This window comes from Anomaloglossus baeobatrachus, chromosome 12, assembly GCF_048569485.1.
Source record: "Anomaloglossus baeobatrachus isolate aAnoBae1 chromosome 12, aAnoBae1.hap1, whole genome shotgun sequence".
In the NCBI taxonomy this organism is placed as follows: Eukaryota; Metazoa; Chordata; class Amphibia; order Anura; family Aromobatidae; genus Anomaloglossus; species Anomaloglossus baeobatrachus.
In genome coordinates, this window is record NC_134364.1 from 62834532 (window position 1) to 62852031 (window position 17500).

The 17500-nt window shown below is 51.8% G+C and overlaps 1 protein-coding gene across 12 annotated transcripts in view; it reads right to left on the minus strand.

The window, feature by feature from the left end:
* Window positions 1-17500, minus strand: part of MARK3 (microtubule affinity regulating kinase 3) — a 115719-nt gene that overhangs the window by 14408 nt on the left and 83811 nt on the right. For all 12 annotated transcript variants that reach the window (XM_075331031.1, XM_075331033.1, XM_075331030.1 and 9 more), the window contains one exon: window positions 9526-9783. In XM_075331031.1, the coding sequence (XP_075187146.1) occupies window positions 9526-9783 (258 nt within the window). The remainder of the gene's footprint in view (window positions 1-9525; window positions 9784-17500) is intronic.

Consider the following 17500-nt stretch of genomic DNA (forward strand, 5'->3'; position numbering starts at 1 on the left):
AAAGTTTTTTTTTTTTCCTTTTTTACAAGCAGGTTAGATTTGGAAACTAAAGTGTCAAAAAAATATTTCATTTTACAGACATCTTAATTCGAGATTATTAGCCAAGCCGGCAGCGCATTAGATTCTTCCATGTTAGAGCCTCTGGACCTGCCAGATGTCGCCGCCGCTCTCTGATGAAGGGGTCTTAAGGTTGGATTTGGAAGGTAACGTTAGAGTTGGTTTTTTGGCCCTGAGAAGGTCTCGTTTTAGAGTTCGTGTAAATGGCGGCGATCACAGACCATAGACATTAATGTAGAACACATCGGTGTAAACTCCATATATTGCAAAAAACACACTGTACAAGACAAAGTCATCGGCTCAGACATTCTCCGTTGTGTTAGTAGTTTTTGTGGCCAGAAAAAAAAAAAATATATATATTTCTAAGACATTATTAAGGCAGCAAAAATACTTTCATCATAAGACAAAGCATAATACAAGTTAGTCTTTGTTCGAGGACTGGACACCCGGCAGCACAGGGAAAAATAAAAACGTTTAGGACTACAATTCACACAAAGTTTCATCGTTCTGTCCACTAAAAATCACACGATAGTCGTGGAAAGGCGATCTGGAGAGAGACGAGGAGGAACATTCGGGAAACTTACTGCTTGCGACAGGCAGAGGAGGCGGCAGAATCGCCATTCCTACCTTTGTATTTTCACTAGATGCTAGTGATCGGGAGGAAGAGCGGCTGAACAGAGTGAAAAAGCAGTGCTGCACTGTAAAGCATGAGGAAAAGAGGCAACAAGCTGCTTAGGGAAGGATTTCTTTTCCAAGTCAAAGTGATAGCAAAACTGTTCATGTGTTGGATGCTGATCAAATCAATGAAATGCCCTCGATTGCAGGGCCCTGTGGTCTGGTTATTAGGGAGGGGGATGAGCCTCAATGGCAAGACTATGACTGCACAAACCGGATAACATTTAGACAAGACTTTTGCACATTATTCCGATCACTTATTTTGCTTTACTTCCTCCTGCACAGAACTCGGGCTTTGTTATATCGAACGATGCTTTGAGATGTCTGTGCAGACCCTGAACAAGCAGAAGGTGCAGCTGGAGAACCGCAGCATCAACCGCAGCATCAGAGAGGAGAGAAAGGATGCAGCGCTGCAAGACTGACAGTGACCCAAGACTGATACACCATTATTAGAGGAAGGCTACACATTATTATACTCAGAAAAACAGAGCAATTGCAAGAGAAAGCAAAGAAAAGGGGAGTTAAGGGAATGCATTCAGAATTACTGCCCCTTTGAGAGAACCTGTCAATATGAAGGAGACAAGTTCTACCTTCAAGGCAGACAGGCACCTTCCAGGGCGGCCCGGCCCCTTCCCACCACACAGGTGCCTTCGAGGGCGACCCAGCTCCTCCACTCCCCACCAGACAGACGCCTTCGAGAGCAGCCCGGCTCCCTTCCCTTCCCACCAGACAGGCGCCTTCGAGGCCGGCCAGGCCCCTTCCCACCACACAGGCGCCTTCAAGGGCGGCCCAGCCCCTCCCCTCCCGATAGGCGCCGTCAAGGGCGGCCCGGCCCCTTCCCACCACACAGGCGCCTTCAAGGGTGGCGTGGTCCCTTCCCTCCCGATAAGCGCCTTCGAGGGCGGCCCGGCCCCTCCCCTCCCGATAGGCGCCTTCGAGGGCGGCCCAGCCTTTATAAGGCCTCTGACAGGTTCTCTTTAAAAAATTAGTGTGAAAATGAATCACTTAAGTGTAAGCTTCAAAAAATGTTCCTCTTCAAAAACCAAATGCATCTCTCCATCGCCCCTTTCCCCATACAAAACACTAGACCATATATGTAGATTTATGTGCAATACCAGATTACACCTGCAGGTAAAACTTGGAGGTAGACTTAGTGTTACAGTTACATTGTACATTCGGTTCAAATAATCCAAGTTCTAGGACGTTTTATATTGAGGAAACTACTACAAAGCAGATACACACAAGTGAGGGGGTGGGGGGGAGGACACAGAGGAAAGACGACCACACAGTAGTATTAAAACTGCGGCAGCTTCTGCCAACAAGAGATTGCAAACGATAAATGCATTCACATGTGCTATAATACTTTACACTAGTGGGAGGCTCTATTCTACAGAACAGAAAGCAACCTGACATGGATACTTTACGGCGTCTCAGTGGCTCAGCTGGCTGCGCTCTCATCCCTGGTCCACATTGGAAGCAAATAGAAGGCATCTGGTTTAATATTGCACCGATACACATCTATGGCAACATACTTAACAAGCGGTAAATAATTGATCATTAGCAGAAAAAGAAACAAACTGCTATAGAGTGTCCCTGGAAGATGCATACATTTAACCATTGATGGAGTTAAACTGAGGTTTACTCAGCGCTATCTTAGCAAAATGTGATTTAAAGGGATCTGATCACACATAGCAGTCCCTTTAAATTTACCGACAGTTTCTTAAAGCGAACCAATCACCAGGATTTTCCTATATAACCTAAAGCCAGTGCTATACTGGCACTATCATGCAGATTCTATACAACTTTAGTGGTCAGCTCAGATGTATAGGTTTTGAAATACAAGTAAAGTTTGATATTCATTGTTATCCCCTTCCCCTGTTATTTATGTTAATTATTTTCTAGAATTGAAGGACCTGTGCTGAGGTCATGCCCATGTGAAAAGAGGGGGCAGGGCCTCACCCAACAGAAAGAAGGGAATTTTGTTACTTACCGTAAATTCCTTTTCTTCTAGCTCCAATTGGGAGACCCAGACGATTGGGTGTATAGCTACTGCCTCCGGAGGCCACACAAAGTATTACACTAAAAAGTGTAAGGCCCCTCCCCTTCTGCATATACACCCCCCGTGGATCACGGGCTGCTTCAGTTTTAGTGCAAAAGCAAGAAGGAGGAAAGCCAATAACTGGTTAAACAATTCAATCCGAAGGAACATCGGAGAACTGAAACCATTCAACATGAACAACATGTGTACCCGAACAACCAAAAAATCCCGAAGGAACAGGGGCGGGTGCTGGGTCTCCCAATTGGAGCTAGAAGAAAAGGAATTTACGGTAAGTAACAAAATTCCCTTCTTCTTCGGCGCTCCATTGGGAGACCCAGACGATTGGGACGTCCAAAAGCAGTCCCTGGGTGGGTAAATTAATACCTCAAGTTTGGACTGTAAAAACAGCCCTTCCCTACATGGAGGCAACCGCCGCCTGCAGGACTCTTCTACTTAGGCTGGCATCCGCCTAAGCGTAGGCATGCACCTGATAACGCTTGGTGAAGGTGTGCAGACTCGCCCAGGTAGCCGCCTGGCACACCTGCTGAGCCGTAGCCTGGTGCCGTAATGTCCAGGACGCACCCACGGCTCTGGTAGAATGGGCTTTCAGCCCTGATGGAACCGGAAGCCCAGCAGAACGGTAGGCTTCAAGAATTGGTTCCTTGATCCATCGAGCCAGGGTGGATTTGGAAGCCTGCGACCCTTTGCGCTGACCAGCGACAAGTACAAAGGGTGCATCCGAGCGGCGCAGGGGCGCCGTGCGGGAAATGTAGATTCTGAGCGCTCTCATCAGATCCAACAAATACAAATCCAATTCATATCGATGAACTGGATGAGGACAAAAGGAAGGTAAGGAGATATCCTGACTGAGATGAAAAGGGGGATACCACCTTAGGGAGAAACCCCGGAATCAGGCGCAGCACTACCTTGTCTTGGTGAAACACCAAGAAGGGAGCTTTGGATGACCGCGCTGCGAGCTCGGACACTCTCTGAAGAGACGTGACCGCTACCAAAAAGGCCACTTTCAGTGAAAGTCGAGAAAGTGAAACATCCCTCAGAGGCTCAAAGGGCGGCTCCTGGAGAGCAATTAGTATCCTGTTCAGACCCCATGGGTCTAACGGCCTCTTGTACGGAGGGACAATGTGACAAACCCCCTGCAGGAACGTGCGTACCTGAGGAAGTCGCCCTATGCGCTTCTGAAAGAATACAGACAGCGCTGGGACTCGTCCGTTAAGGGAGCCGAGCGACAAACCTGTTCCCAAACCAGATTGCAGGAAGGAAGGAAAAGTAGGCAATGCAAATGTCCAGGGAGACACTCCCTGAGCAGAGCACTAAGATAAGAATATCTTCCACGTCTTGTGGTGGATCTCGGCAGACGTCGGCTTCCTAGCCCGTCTCATGGTGACAATGACGTCTTGAGATAATCCTGAAGACGCTAGGATCCAGGACTCAATGGCCACCAGTCAGGTTCAGGGCTGTAGAATTCAGATGGAAAAAACGGCCCTTGGGACAGTAAGTCTGGCCGGTCTGGTAGTGCCCACGGTTGGCCGACCGTGAGATGCCACAGATGCAGGTACCACGACCTCCTCGGCCAGTCTGGGGCGACGAGGATGGCGCGGCGGCAATCGGAGCTGATCTTGCGTAGCCCTCTGGGCAACAGTGTCAGAGGGGGAAACACATAGGGTAGCTGGAACTGCGACCAATCCTGAACTAAGGCGCCTGCCGCCAGAGCTCTTTGATCGTGAGACCGCGCCATGAAAATCGGGCCCTTGTTGTTGTGCCGAGACGCCATTAGGTCGACGTCCGGCCTCCCCCAGCGGCTACAGATTTCTTGAGACCCGTCCGGGTGCAGAGACCATTCCCCTGCGTCCATGCCCTGGCGACTGAGGAAGTCTGCTTCCCAGTTTTCTACGCCCGGGATGTGAACTACGGATATGGTGTATGCTCTGTCTTCCACCCACATCAGAATCCGCCGGACTTCCTGGGAGGCTTGCCGACTGCGTGTTCCGCCTTGGTGGTTGATGTATGCCACCGCTGCGAAGTTGTCCGACTGAATTCGGATCTGTTTGCCTTCCAGCCTCTGCTGGAAGGCTTGCAGGGCAAGATACCCTGCCCAGATTTCCAGAACATTGATCTGAAGGGTGGACTCCTCTGAAGAGAGTCCTTGCCCGTCTGAGAAAGGGGTACGTTCCTGTCTAGGGACGTTGACTTCCCATCCCATTGGCGAAGAATGTCCTATAGAAGTGGACGCAGATGAAACTGCGCGAAAAGGACTGCCTCTGCATGAGGCGTCTTAAGGGGTGTGACTGGCCTTGAAGGAGAGACTGCACCCCCGTCTGTAGTGAACGCTGTATGGCCAGCGGGAGCTGCACTATCGCTGAGAGAGTGTGAAGCTCCATGCCAAGATATGTCAGCGCTTGGGTCGGTGTCAGATTTAACCTTGAAAAGTTTATGATCCACCCGAAACTCTGGAGAGTCTCCAGCGCCACGTTCAGGCTGTGTTGGCATGCCTCTTGAGAGGGTGCCTTGACAAGTAGATCGTCCAAGTAAGGGATTACAGAGTGACCCTGAGAGTGCAGGACTACTCCCACTGCTGCCATGAACTTGTGAAAAGCCGTGGGGCTGTCGCCAGACCGAAGGGCAGGGCTACGAACTGAAGATGCTCGTCTTCAATAACGAATCGTAGCCAACACCGGTGCTCTGGAGCAATCGGCACGTGGAGATAAGCATCCTGATGTCTATTGACGCTAGGAAATCTCCTTGAGATATGGAGGCAATGACGGAGCGGAGGGATTCCATCCGGAACCGCCTGGTTTTCACGTGCTTGTTGAGCAGGTTTAGGTCCAAAACGGAACGGAAGAGCCGTCGTTTTTTGGTACCACAACCAGATTGGAGTAAAAACCGTATCTTGTTCCTGAGGAGGAACAGGGATTACCACTCCTTCTGCCTGCAGAAGAGCATCGGCTCGGACGGGAGGTGAGGAAGTTCTGAAAATCTAGTCGGAGGACGAGAACAGAACTCTATCCTGTACACGTGAGACAAAATGTCTCTCACCCACCGGTCTTTGACCTGTGGCAGCTAAATGTCGCCAAAGCGGGAGAGTCTGCCACCGACCGCGGATGCGGAGAGAGAGAGCTGAACGTCATGAGGAAACCGCCTTGGTAGCGGTTCCTCCGGCTGCCTTCCTTGGGCGTGATTGAGCCTGCCAGGAATCTGCGCCTCTCTGAGCTTTTTGAGTCCTTTTGGACGAGGACAATTGGGACCTGCCCGAGCCTGGGAAGGACCGAAACCTCGACTGTCCCTTCCTCTGTTTGGTGTTGTGTGATCTGGGCTGGTGTAAGGAAGAGTCCTTACCCTTGGACTGTTTAATGATTTCATCCAATCGCTCACCAAACAGTCTGTCACCAGATAACAGCAAACTGGTTAAGCACTTTTTTGGAAGCAGAATCTGCTTTCCATTCCCTCAACCACAAGGCACTGCGTAAAACCACGGAGTTGGCGGACGCCACTGACGTACGGCTCATAGAGTGCAGGACAGCATTAATAGCGTAAGTCGAAATGCAGACATTGCGAGGTTAAGGACGCCATCTGCGGCACAGATGTACATGTGACAGTGTCCACGTGCGCAAGACCAGCTGAAATAGCTTGGAATGCCCATACGGCTGCGAATGCCGGAGCAACCGACACGCCGATAGCTTCATAGACAGAATTCAACCCGAGGACCATCTGTCTGTCAATGGCATCTTTAAGTGAAGTCCCATCTTCCACTGCAACTATGGATCTAGCCGCAAGCCTGGAGATAGGGGAATCCACCTTTGGACACTGGGTCCAGCGCTTGACCACGTCAGGGAGAAAAAAGGATAACGTGTATCCTTAATACGACTGGAGAACGCTTATCTGGATAAGTGTGGTGTTTCCGGATTGCTTCTCTGAAGTCAGCGTGGCCAGAAAAGTACTCAATATACGCTTGAGATACTGAAAAGGGATTTCTCCTGCTGTGAAGCTGACTCCTCCACCGGAGGAGCTGAGGGAGAAATATCCAACATTCCCTTGATGGACGCTAGAAGATCATTCACTATGGCGTCACCATCCGGAGTATCCGGATTGAGAGCGGTCTCAGGATCAGAGTCCTGATCAGCTACGTCTGCCTCATCATACAGAGAGTCCCGCTGGGACCCTAACCAGTGATGAAGCCGAGTGCCGCTCCCAGCGAGCTCGCTTAGACTGTCTGGGACTGTCGTCCGTGTCAGAGCCTGCGCCCTGGGATGCATGGGACCCCCCCAGGGCAGTGATTTGTTCCAAATGAGGGCGTATCAACATTGCCCATGGTCCGTCTGGACTGCAAAGTCTCTAAGATGTTAGTCACAGTCACAGACCTATCAGCCGAAACTGCAACTCCGTCCCTGTCCCTGGACAGGGTTCACAGGTGGTTCCTTTAGCCACCTCTAGCAGAGACCCCGGCTGACCAAGTGCTACAGGGGAGCATTGCACACAATGGGGACATTGGAACCCGTGTGGAACAGTATCACATGCAGTACAAGCAGCATAGAAAGCTTGTGCCTTGGCACCTTTTCTTTTTTGCTGCTGTTGTCTAGCTATCTAGAAGTATATAGCCAAGAATAGCGACCGTACAGTGCAATGTATAGCATACAAGCAGAAAGTACAAATGAACACTTCAGCACATGCAATACAAGCAGCCCAGAAAGCCTGTGCCTTAGCACCCTTGCTTTTTTGCTGCTGTTGTCTAGCCATCTAGGCATAAAGTACAAATGGCATTAGTGGGGTCAGCACTTCAGGTGCTGCTTACCGCCCGCCCAAAGGCGGGTGTGTGGTCGCCCGAATCCTGTGACTGGTTGCCCAGAGCTTGTCTCCCTTCTCCAGCCCAGACTGCGTGCAGGAATGGCTGCCGTCGTCTTGTGAAGAGGGGCGGGCCGTGGGCGTGCCCCAGACAAGAGCGGGAAACTGGCGTCCCACTGTGTCCAGTGAAGGGGGCTGGAGAATGCAAAGCAGACTCCAGCTCTCGGCGCTGACTGTCTGTACAGCGTCCCGCCCCTCCCCTGACTGGCAGGGCTGGGGGCGGGAACGAAGCGAAAACTAGGCCGCAAAGCCGGGGACTCGAGTAATAAGCGCGGCCGTCCTATGTGCACGGCCAGCGCGGAAGTCCCCGGCGCACCATAAGTCCCAGCCGCGCCACAGTGTAAAACACCCCGCAGCGGCCGGCGCGGCAGTTTCTAACACATAAATTCACTCAGCTAAGCTGCAGTGAATAATAGCACAAGCGCTCCGCGCTGTTGTCCCCGGCGCACTAGCACTCCCAGCAATGCTGGTGTGTGTGTGCGCAATGTGTACGGGGACACAGAGTACCTTAATGTAGCAGGGCCCTGCCCTGACGATACCCAGCTCCATATCCAGCAGGATCTCCGGGTCTGTGGATGGAGCCCGGTCTCAGTGCCTGGAGACCGGTAAGATCCCACTTCACCCAGAGCCCCGAGGGGGGATGGGGAAGGAAAACAGCATGTGGGCTCCAGCCTCCGTACCCGCAATGGGTACCTCAACCTTACAAACACCCGACAAAAGTGGGGTGAGAAGGGAGCATGCTGGGGGCCCTAGTATGGGCCCTCTTTTCTTCCATCCGACATAGTCAGCAGCTGCTGCTGACTAAAAACAGTGGAGCTATGCGTGGATGTCTGACCTCCTTCGCACAAAGCATAAAACTGAAGCAGCCCGTGATCCACGGGGGGTGTATATGCAGAAGGGGAGGGGCCTTACACTTTTTAGTGTAATACTTTGTGTGGCCTCCGGAGGCAGTAGCTATACACCCAATCGTCTGGGTCTCCCAATGGAGCGCCGAAGAAAATGTTGCTTCCTGGTATTAGCTATGTTGGATGAGACTCCTCCCCTTCTGGTCACATGGGTATGACATCAGCACAGGTCCTTCTAGTCACAAAGTAAATTGATTCTATAATAAATTTAGCATAAATAACAGGGGGAGGGCATAACTATGAATACCCACCCCAGCTATCAGCTGCTGCTGCCATTCAAAAAGCTGCTGATTTTACAAACTTTACTTGCTTGTGTTTCAAAACCTATAGATGCTATGTGACAACTAAAGGTATGTATAGAATCAGCCTGATAGTGCTGGTATAGCACTGGCTATAGGTTATATAGGAAAATCCTGGTGGTTGGTGCGCTTTAAGAGTCAGGCAGGACTCCTTTTGCACTGTGAATGCAACTATTTGCAATGCTTCAGATCCAAAAAGCGAAAGAGCCCGCCCCTTTAAGAAAAAAAATCAAGACGTGGACATTTACTGCTTGTTAAGCATCAGCTTTGCATTAACTATCCCTACAGACAACCCTTAATGTATAAAACAGTACACCCCCACCAATGTTAACACCATGATTACCCATTAGTTGGAGGGCAGGAATTTTAACTTTACCCCCCAATCCTCCGAAAAAAAAGCTGCTAGTGCGTGGAATGGGTCAGACCCAGTGACAAGTTACACTCCATTGTATTAACGCTCCCTGGTACTTTTAGTACATGAACATTTACACAGACAAAGGCCGGAGCTTACACGAGGCATGTCATCTGATCCGATAAAGCTAACAGTAAATGTCTACAAAAAGTTATAAATATGGCACAAAATATACACAGATACAAAAACGCACGGCTCCGGGGTGAAGGGATCTTTTTAGGAGTGATGGCACGCAGTGAGTGACGGGGTGAAAGACTTCCCACACCACCAAAAAAAACTTACCTTCTAGTTAATTTGGATGTTAATTTACTAAAAAGATTAGTGGAGCCTCTACTTCGAGTCTGTGACAGAGGGGTGGCTTCATGGGATAAACTGGGAGAGGCGGGTGGTCCGTTGTAGGTTGCAGTGCGTCGCTCGCGGACCTGGCCATGGAAAGTGCTTCGGCTGGCGGTTCCCCGGGGGAAGCGCATGCGGTCTGGAGTAGTGGTGCTGGTTATGCTGTGCGTTGAGGCCACGGAGGTTCTTTGATCGGGGATTGTGCTGTATTGAGAAGAGGTAGTTGTCAGCTTATCCTCACAGACTGTCATTAATCAGACATATATGACGGACCAGTCGTAATTTACACAGTTCTGCATGTGACAAGACAAGGAGTATTCACAAAGGTAATAATGCGAGTGTCGGCGATGCCGGTGACCTCCGAGGGTGGGGGGGCAGGTCAAACCAGAGGTTAGCAGGTAATGGGGCCAAACGATTACTACAGCAAAACTCCAGGAATCAGGCTGCATGATGCTGGGCATTGCCATCCTGTAAGATCATTGGGGGGTCGACCTCTGGGACCCAAATATTGTGGGAGAGGGGGCGCAGTTGACTCGAGCATCACAGATCCATGGTAGTGCACAGGCCCCACACTTCTGGGCAGATTTTTGGAGTAAAACCACTTTTAATTGTACTGATACTAACTCGATGCCGATGCAGTTGGCTCCTGTGGTGGAGTACAGAGCGGGGCTGTGAGAGGGATCCTCATCCACTTAAAAGGGAGCCTGTCAGGTCCAATATGCATCCAGAACCAAAAACAATTCTGGGTGCATATTGCTAATCCCTGCCCAACTGTCCATGTATCTAGTGGAATAGAAAAAGAGATCTTTAGAAAACGTATTTCTAAAGATCCTTTATGATATGCTAATGAGCGCAGGGACTAGTCTCATGGGCATTAGATCCCCCGACTAGTCAGTCCTCTTAGCATGTTAGCACACGAAAAAAAGAGAATTTTGTTTACTTACCGTAAATTCTTTTTCTTGTAGTTCCGACATGGGAGACCCAAACCATGGGTGTATAGCTAGCGCCTCCGGAGGACACACAAAGTACTACACTCAAACGTGTAGCTCCTCCCTCCGGGCTATATACACTCCCTGGATGACAATCTACCCAGTTCAGTGCAAAAGCTGAAGGAGGACATCCACCCATAAGTAGAGATAGAGTAAAACTCGGCAAAACCAGAACTCTGTCTACTAACAACAGCCGGTGAAACACACGGAACTAAAAAACTGCCGACAGGCAACAGGGAGGGTGCTGGGTCTCCCATGTCGGAACTACAAGAAAAAGAATTTACGGTAAGTAAACAAAATTCTCTTTTTCTTTATCGTTCCTTCCTTGGGAGACCCAAACCATGGGACGTTCCAAAGCAGTCCATGGGTGGGAAATAAACCAAACTGAGAAGTAGGCAAAACCTAACTTCACAAATGGGCGACAGCCGCCTGAAGGATGCGTCTGCCCAAGCTCGCATCTGCCGAAGCATGAGCATGCACTTGGTAGTGCTTCGAAAAAGTGTGCAGACTGGACCAAGTGGCAGCCTGACACACCTGCTGAGCCGTAGCCTGGTGCCTGAAAGCCCAGGAGGCACCGACAGCTCTGGTCGAGTGCGCCTTAATCCACGGCGGGGGAGGCACCTGAGAACACTGGTAGGCATCGGCGATAGCCGACCTAACCCAACGAGCCAGGGTCGGTTTAGAAGCAGAGAGACCCTTGCGCTGACCCGTGGTTAGCACAAAAAGTGAGGTGCACCGCCGAAAAACGGCGGTGCGTGACACATAGATTCGGAGCGCCCGCACCAAATCCAAGGTGTGCAACGCCTTCTCAAAGCGATGCACAGGGGCCGGACAAAGAGAGGGCAATGAAATGTCCTGGTTAAGGTGGAAGGAAGACACCACCTTAGGGAGAAAGTCCGGAGTCGGACGAAGAACCACCATGTCTTGGTGGAACACCAAAAAGGGGGATTCCGAAGAAAGCGCAGCCAAATCAGAAACTCTCCTGAGAGAAGTTATGGCTACTATAAAAGACAACTTTCTGTGAAAGTCTAGACAAGGGAACCTCCCTGAGAGGCTCAAAAGGGGGTTTCTGTAAGGCCGTGAGGACCAAATTAAGGTCCCAGGGATCCAAGGGCCGCCGGTAAGGAGGGATGATGTGAGATGCGCCCTGCATGAAGGTGCGCACCTGAGCCAGTCGGGCGATACGCCGCTGGAATAATACCGACAAAGCCGACACCTGTCCCTTGAGGGAATTGAGGGACAGACCTAACTGTAGACCTGACTGTAGAAAAGACAGGATGGTCGGCAAGGAGAACGGCCAAGGAGCATGGCCGGAAGAACGACACCAGGACAGAAAAATTCTCCAAGTCCTGTGGAAATCTTGGCCGAGGAAGACTTCCGAGCCTGAGTCATGGTGGAGATGACCTCAGAGGGAATGCCTGAAGCCGTCAGGATCCAGGATTCAAGAGCCACGCCGTCAATCTGAGAGCCGCAGAATTCTGGCGGAAGAACGGACCTTGAGAGAGAAGGTCTGGGCGGTCCGGGAGATGCCACGGCACCTCTACGGACAGGCGGAGCAGGTCTGGGTACCAAGCTCGCCTGGGCCAGTTCGGAGCAATGAGTATGACTCGACGGCCCTCCGTTCCGATCTTGCGCAGAACCCTGGGCAAGAGCGCTAGAGGGGGAAACACATAGGCCAGACGGAACTGAGACCAATCTTGAACCAGTGCGTCTGCTGCGAAGGCTTGAGGATCGTGGGAGCGAGCCACGTAAACCGGAACCTTGTTGTTGTGCCGGGAAGCCATTAGATCCACTTCCGGAGTGCCCCACTTGCGGCAGATCGATCTGAACACTGACGGATGCAGGGCCCACTCGCCGCCGTGCACGGTTTGACGGCTGAGATAATCGGCCTCCCAGTTTTCCACGCCTGGGATGTGGACTGCAGATATGGTGGACTTGAAGTCCTCCGTCCACTGGAGGATTCGTTGAACCTCCAACATCGCCAGACGGCTGTGAGTCCCGCCTGGTGATTGATGTAGGCAACCGCTGTCGCATTGTCCGACTGAACCCGAATGTGCTTGCCCGCCAACAGGTGGTGAAAGTCTAGGAGAGCTAGAAACACAGCTCTGATCTCCAGCACATTGATCGGGAGGGGCTGATCCGGACGGAGTCCAAGTGCCCTGTGCTCAGTGATGGAGAAATACCGCTCCCCAACCGGAGAGGCTGGCATCCGTGGTGAGGATCACCCAGGACGGAGTAAGAAAGGAGCGTCCCTGTGACAGGGAGAGGGGCTGAAGCCACCACTGAAGGGAGTTCCTGGCCTGTGATGACAGAGCCACCAGCCTGTCCAAGGAAGAGATCCGCTTGTCCCAACAGCGGAGAATGTCCAGCTGCAAGGGACGCAGATGGAACTGGGCAAAGGGAACTGCTTCCATTGACGCCACCATCTGACCCAGCACCTGCATGAGGTGTCTGATGGAATGACGGCGGTGCCTCAGCAGAGAGCGCACCGCCAGACGAAGGGACTGCTGTTTGACTAAGGGCAACTTGACAAGTGCCGGCAGAGTCTCGAATTGCATCCCTAGGTACAGAAGTACCTGGGTCGGGGTCAGAGTGGACTTGGGCAGGTTGACAAGCCACCCGAACTGAACTAGCGTGGCGACAGTGAGAGAGACACTCCGCTGGCAGTCTACACTGGATGAGGCCTTGACTAGAAGGTCGTCCAGGTAAGGAATCACTGCCAATCCCTGGAGGTGCAGGACCGCAACCACTGCTGCCATGACCTTGGTGAACACTCGAGGGGCCGTGGCTAAGCCAAAGGGAAGAGCCACGAACTGGAAATGTTCCTCTCCGATTGCAAAGCGTAGCCAACGCTGGGGTGAGACCGCAATAGGCACATGCAGATAGGCATCTCAGATGTCGATGGATGCCAGAAAATCTCCTTGGGTCATTGAGGCAATGACCGATCTCAGAGATTCCATGCGACAATGCCGCACCTGAACATGCTTGTTGAGAAGCTTGAGATCCAGGATGGGCCGGGAGGAACCGTCCTTCTTGGGGACTAGAAAGAGGTTTGAGTAGAAACCGCTGAACCGTTCCCGGGCGGGAACCGGAACAATTACCCCGTTGGCCTGCAGGGATGCCACAGCCTGAGAGAAGGCGGCGGCCCTTTGAGCAAGGGGGTGTGGACAGAAAAAATCTGTTTGGCGGGCAGGAAGAAAATTCTATCCTGTAGCCGTGGGAGATGATATCCCGCACCCACTGATCGGCGACGTGTTGGAACCACACGTCTCCAAAGTGGGAGAGCCTGCCACCGACCAAGGACGTTGCTGGCGCAGCCAGATAGTCAAGAGGAGGCTGCCTTAGTGGCAGCGGCTCCTCCGGTCTTTTGAGGACGCGGCTTTGCGCGCCAGTTCGATTGACGATCCTTGGCTGCGGTAGTGGACGCGGTCGAGGGCTTCGAGGATGACCAGTTAGAGGAACGAAAGGAACGAAACCTCGATTGGATCCTGCCCTGGACAGGTTTCCTGGCCTTAGTTTGAGGCAAGGAAGTACTCTTCCCGCCAGTAGCCTCCTTGATTATGTCATCCAGCTGTTCCCCAAACAGCCGGGACCCAGCAAAAGGGAGACTCTGGGGGGTGCGCGGTGGGCACACTTGGTGTTTCCTGTCAGTAGCAATGGTGGTAGGGAGCTCGCATATGTGGTGCTCGCTCTCTGGTCCCCCGGTTCAGTGGGTTGATTAGAGTGGGACACATCTCCTCTGCTGTCTGTCTGTCCTCCCCACTCCTCCCCGTGCCGTTGCCTGCGCTCCGCACCCGCAAGGTACTTTTTAGAGAAAGCGTCTGCTTTCCACTCTCGAAGCCACAAGATCCTGCGGATCGCGAGGGAGTTAGCGGAGGCCACCGCCGTGCGGTGAGAAGCCTCCAGGATGGCAGACATGGCGTAGGATGCAAAAGCCGAAGCTTGAGGAGTTAAGGCATCCATCTCAGGAATAGAGTCCCTGGAGAGGGAATGTATCTCCTCCAGAGAGGCAGAGACTGCCTTGAGAGCCCACACTGCCGCAAAAGACGGGGAGAACGAGGCTCCAGCCGCCTCATATATAGACTTGGCCAAAAGGTCAACCTGGCGGTCAGTGGGATCCTTAAGAGAAGTGCCATCAGCCACAGCTACGACTGTGCGGGCTGAGATTCTGGACACCGGAGGGTCTACCTTTGGGGACTGAGCCCATTCCTTAACCACCTCTGGTGGAAAAGGAAAACGGTCATCTGAACTACGCTTCGGAAAACGTTTGTCAGGACAGGCCCTGGGTTTGGTAACAGTGGTCTGAAAGCTGGAGTGGTTAAAAAAACATACTTTTAGCTTTCTTAGGTGAGGTAAACTGGTGTATCTCTACCAGAGAGGCTTGTTCCTCAGACTCTGGTGGGTTGAGGTTCAGTACGGAGTCAATGGACGCAATCAAGGCACTAACATCCGCATCACCCTCAGACAAGTCAATGGGGTACATAGAGGTAGCGTCTGAGCCCACAGTAAACGAGTCCTCCTCGCCCTGTACCTCGGCACGTGAATCAGAGCTGTAGGAAGAGGAAGGAGAAGGGTCCCTGCGTCTCCGTTTAGGGGGACGGGGTCCTGGGACATGCTCTGGGAGCTCCGCAGAGCTAGGAGCAGCCGAAGCACCCTGAGAAGGGGGCTGATGCATGGTCAGCAGTGTCCGGGACAGCTGCTCCATGGAGTCGGCAAAAGACTGGGAAATAGCTTGCCCAAGCCGGGGGTTCAGCCACCGGGGCCGAAGCAGCCGGAGGGACCCCTGCGGAGGCTCCAGGCTGAGACACAACCATGTTAGCACAGGCATCACAATGTGGGTATGTGCTTGGCTCTGCAGAATGAGCTTACATGCAGTGCATATAGCGTACATGTTTGCAGCCTTGCTCCGAGAGACAGACATGCTGCTGAAGTGGAAGCTCTGCAGCCAGAATACACTCCTATAGAATGCCTGAGAGTGTAATAAAAGTCCACAACCAGAGGTTGTGGCTTACCAGCCCGTGCTCTCTGTGTGCCCTCCGGATTCCACCGCTCCCCTGTGAAGCGTCAGCCTGCCTAACAGTATGCAGCTGCAGCATCCAGCGCCTTCCAGTGTAAGAACGCTGAGAAGATGGCGCTGGGAGAAAGAGGGGGGGCGTGTATAAGCCCAAGAGCGGGAAAAACGGAGGGCAGAGAGATACAGGGAGATATACAGGGGAGGGAACATCTCCCCAGAGAGGAGTGCCCTCCCCTCTGCTGGTCGGGCGGTGGGCGGCGCTGTATGCAAAACATGCAGAGAAGCCAAAACCGAAACTAGGCCCAAACTGAAGCCGGGGCCTAGATTTAAAAATGCGGCCGACGAGCAGGCACCTTCGGCGCGGTTCTCAGGGGAAATCCCCAGAATCGGCCGGAATTTACAGTAACGCTAAAACACATACTGTCCCCCTAATAAAAGTACCCGGGACCCCTGAAAAACGTCTCAATACTTAGCTTTGAGACGCAGGGCCATGTCCCTGGAGAGGGGGGTAAATGCTCCTTCCAGCAGGGACCAGACAGGGCTGCGGATGGAGACCGGTCTTCTGCAGGCAGAGAGGACCGTGGAAGCTCCCACTTCAACCCAGAGCCTCTTAGAGGATGTGAAGGAGCACGGCATGTGAAGGCTCCAGCCTTATAAAGTCAACCTTAAAACAGCACCGCCGACAGAGTGGGGTGTGAAGGGACATGCCGGGAGTCCAGACTGGACCCGCTTTTCTTCCAAATCTTTAAAATTAAAATAAAAATGAAAAAAAAAAATATCAGAGAATGCAAGTGTGTGTATCCTCCTGAAACACAAAGCAATGAACTGGGTAGATTGTCATCCAGGGAGTGTATATAGCCCGGAGGGAGGAGCTACACGTTTGAGTGTAGTACTTTGTGTGTCCTCCGGAGGCGCTAGCTATACACCCATGGTTTGGGTCTCCCATGGAAGGAACGATAAAGAAAAGGGGTGTGCTAACATGCCATTTAATGCCCAGCATTATTGGCTTGGACGCGTGTACCTGTCTGCCGTCACCGCCTCAGACGCAGGGTTTAGGGTCAGTGTAGATGATCAGAAGTCCTGGCATTTCTGGGCATGCGTACTAGACCTCTCTGAAGCCGGGACGCGTACACCCAGCTTCATAATGCTGGGACTTCTGATCATGCGCGCTGAGCCAAAACCTGGCGTTTGAAGTGGTGACAGCTGATACAGGTACATGAGACCATGCAAATACCGCTGAGCAGTGGCCATTGAATAGCATGTTAGTACACCCCTGTGGGCGTGCTAACCTGCTAAGAGGGCGGACTAGTCAGGGGCAGTAACGCCCTTATGACTAGTCCCCTCGCTCATTAGCATATCATAAAGGATCTTTAGAAATACTTTTGCTAAAGATCTCTTTATCTATGCTAGTGTATACAGGGACGGTTAGGCAGAGATTAGTAGTATACACCCAGAACTGCTCCTGGTTCTGGGTACATATTGGACTTGACAGGTTCCCTTTAACTCTTATTTCATATCCTATAGATATGCCCTAATGCAGGGGTCAGGAACCTTTTTGGCTAAGAGAGCCGTAAACGCCACATAATTTGAAATATAATTCCGCGAGAGCCGTACAATATGTTTAAAGGGCCATTGACAGATCAATCGCTCCAATGTTCACTTAGTACAGCAAGGAATGCTCCTCCCTGCTGTATAAAGCCACAACTGGACTGAAACAATGGTAATTAGCAGTAAAAAAAATCAAATAAATAACTTACATTGTGAACTTGCGATGCATGACATCAGTCCAGCAGTCTGGCTTCTTTTTCCTGCGCATGACTGGAAGCTGGCATTCTTCCCACCTGATGTTGAGAGAATGCCAGCTTTGAGGCATTCGCAGAAGAAAGAAGCTGGAATATTGGACATGTCACACAACGCA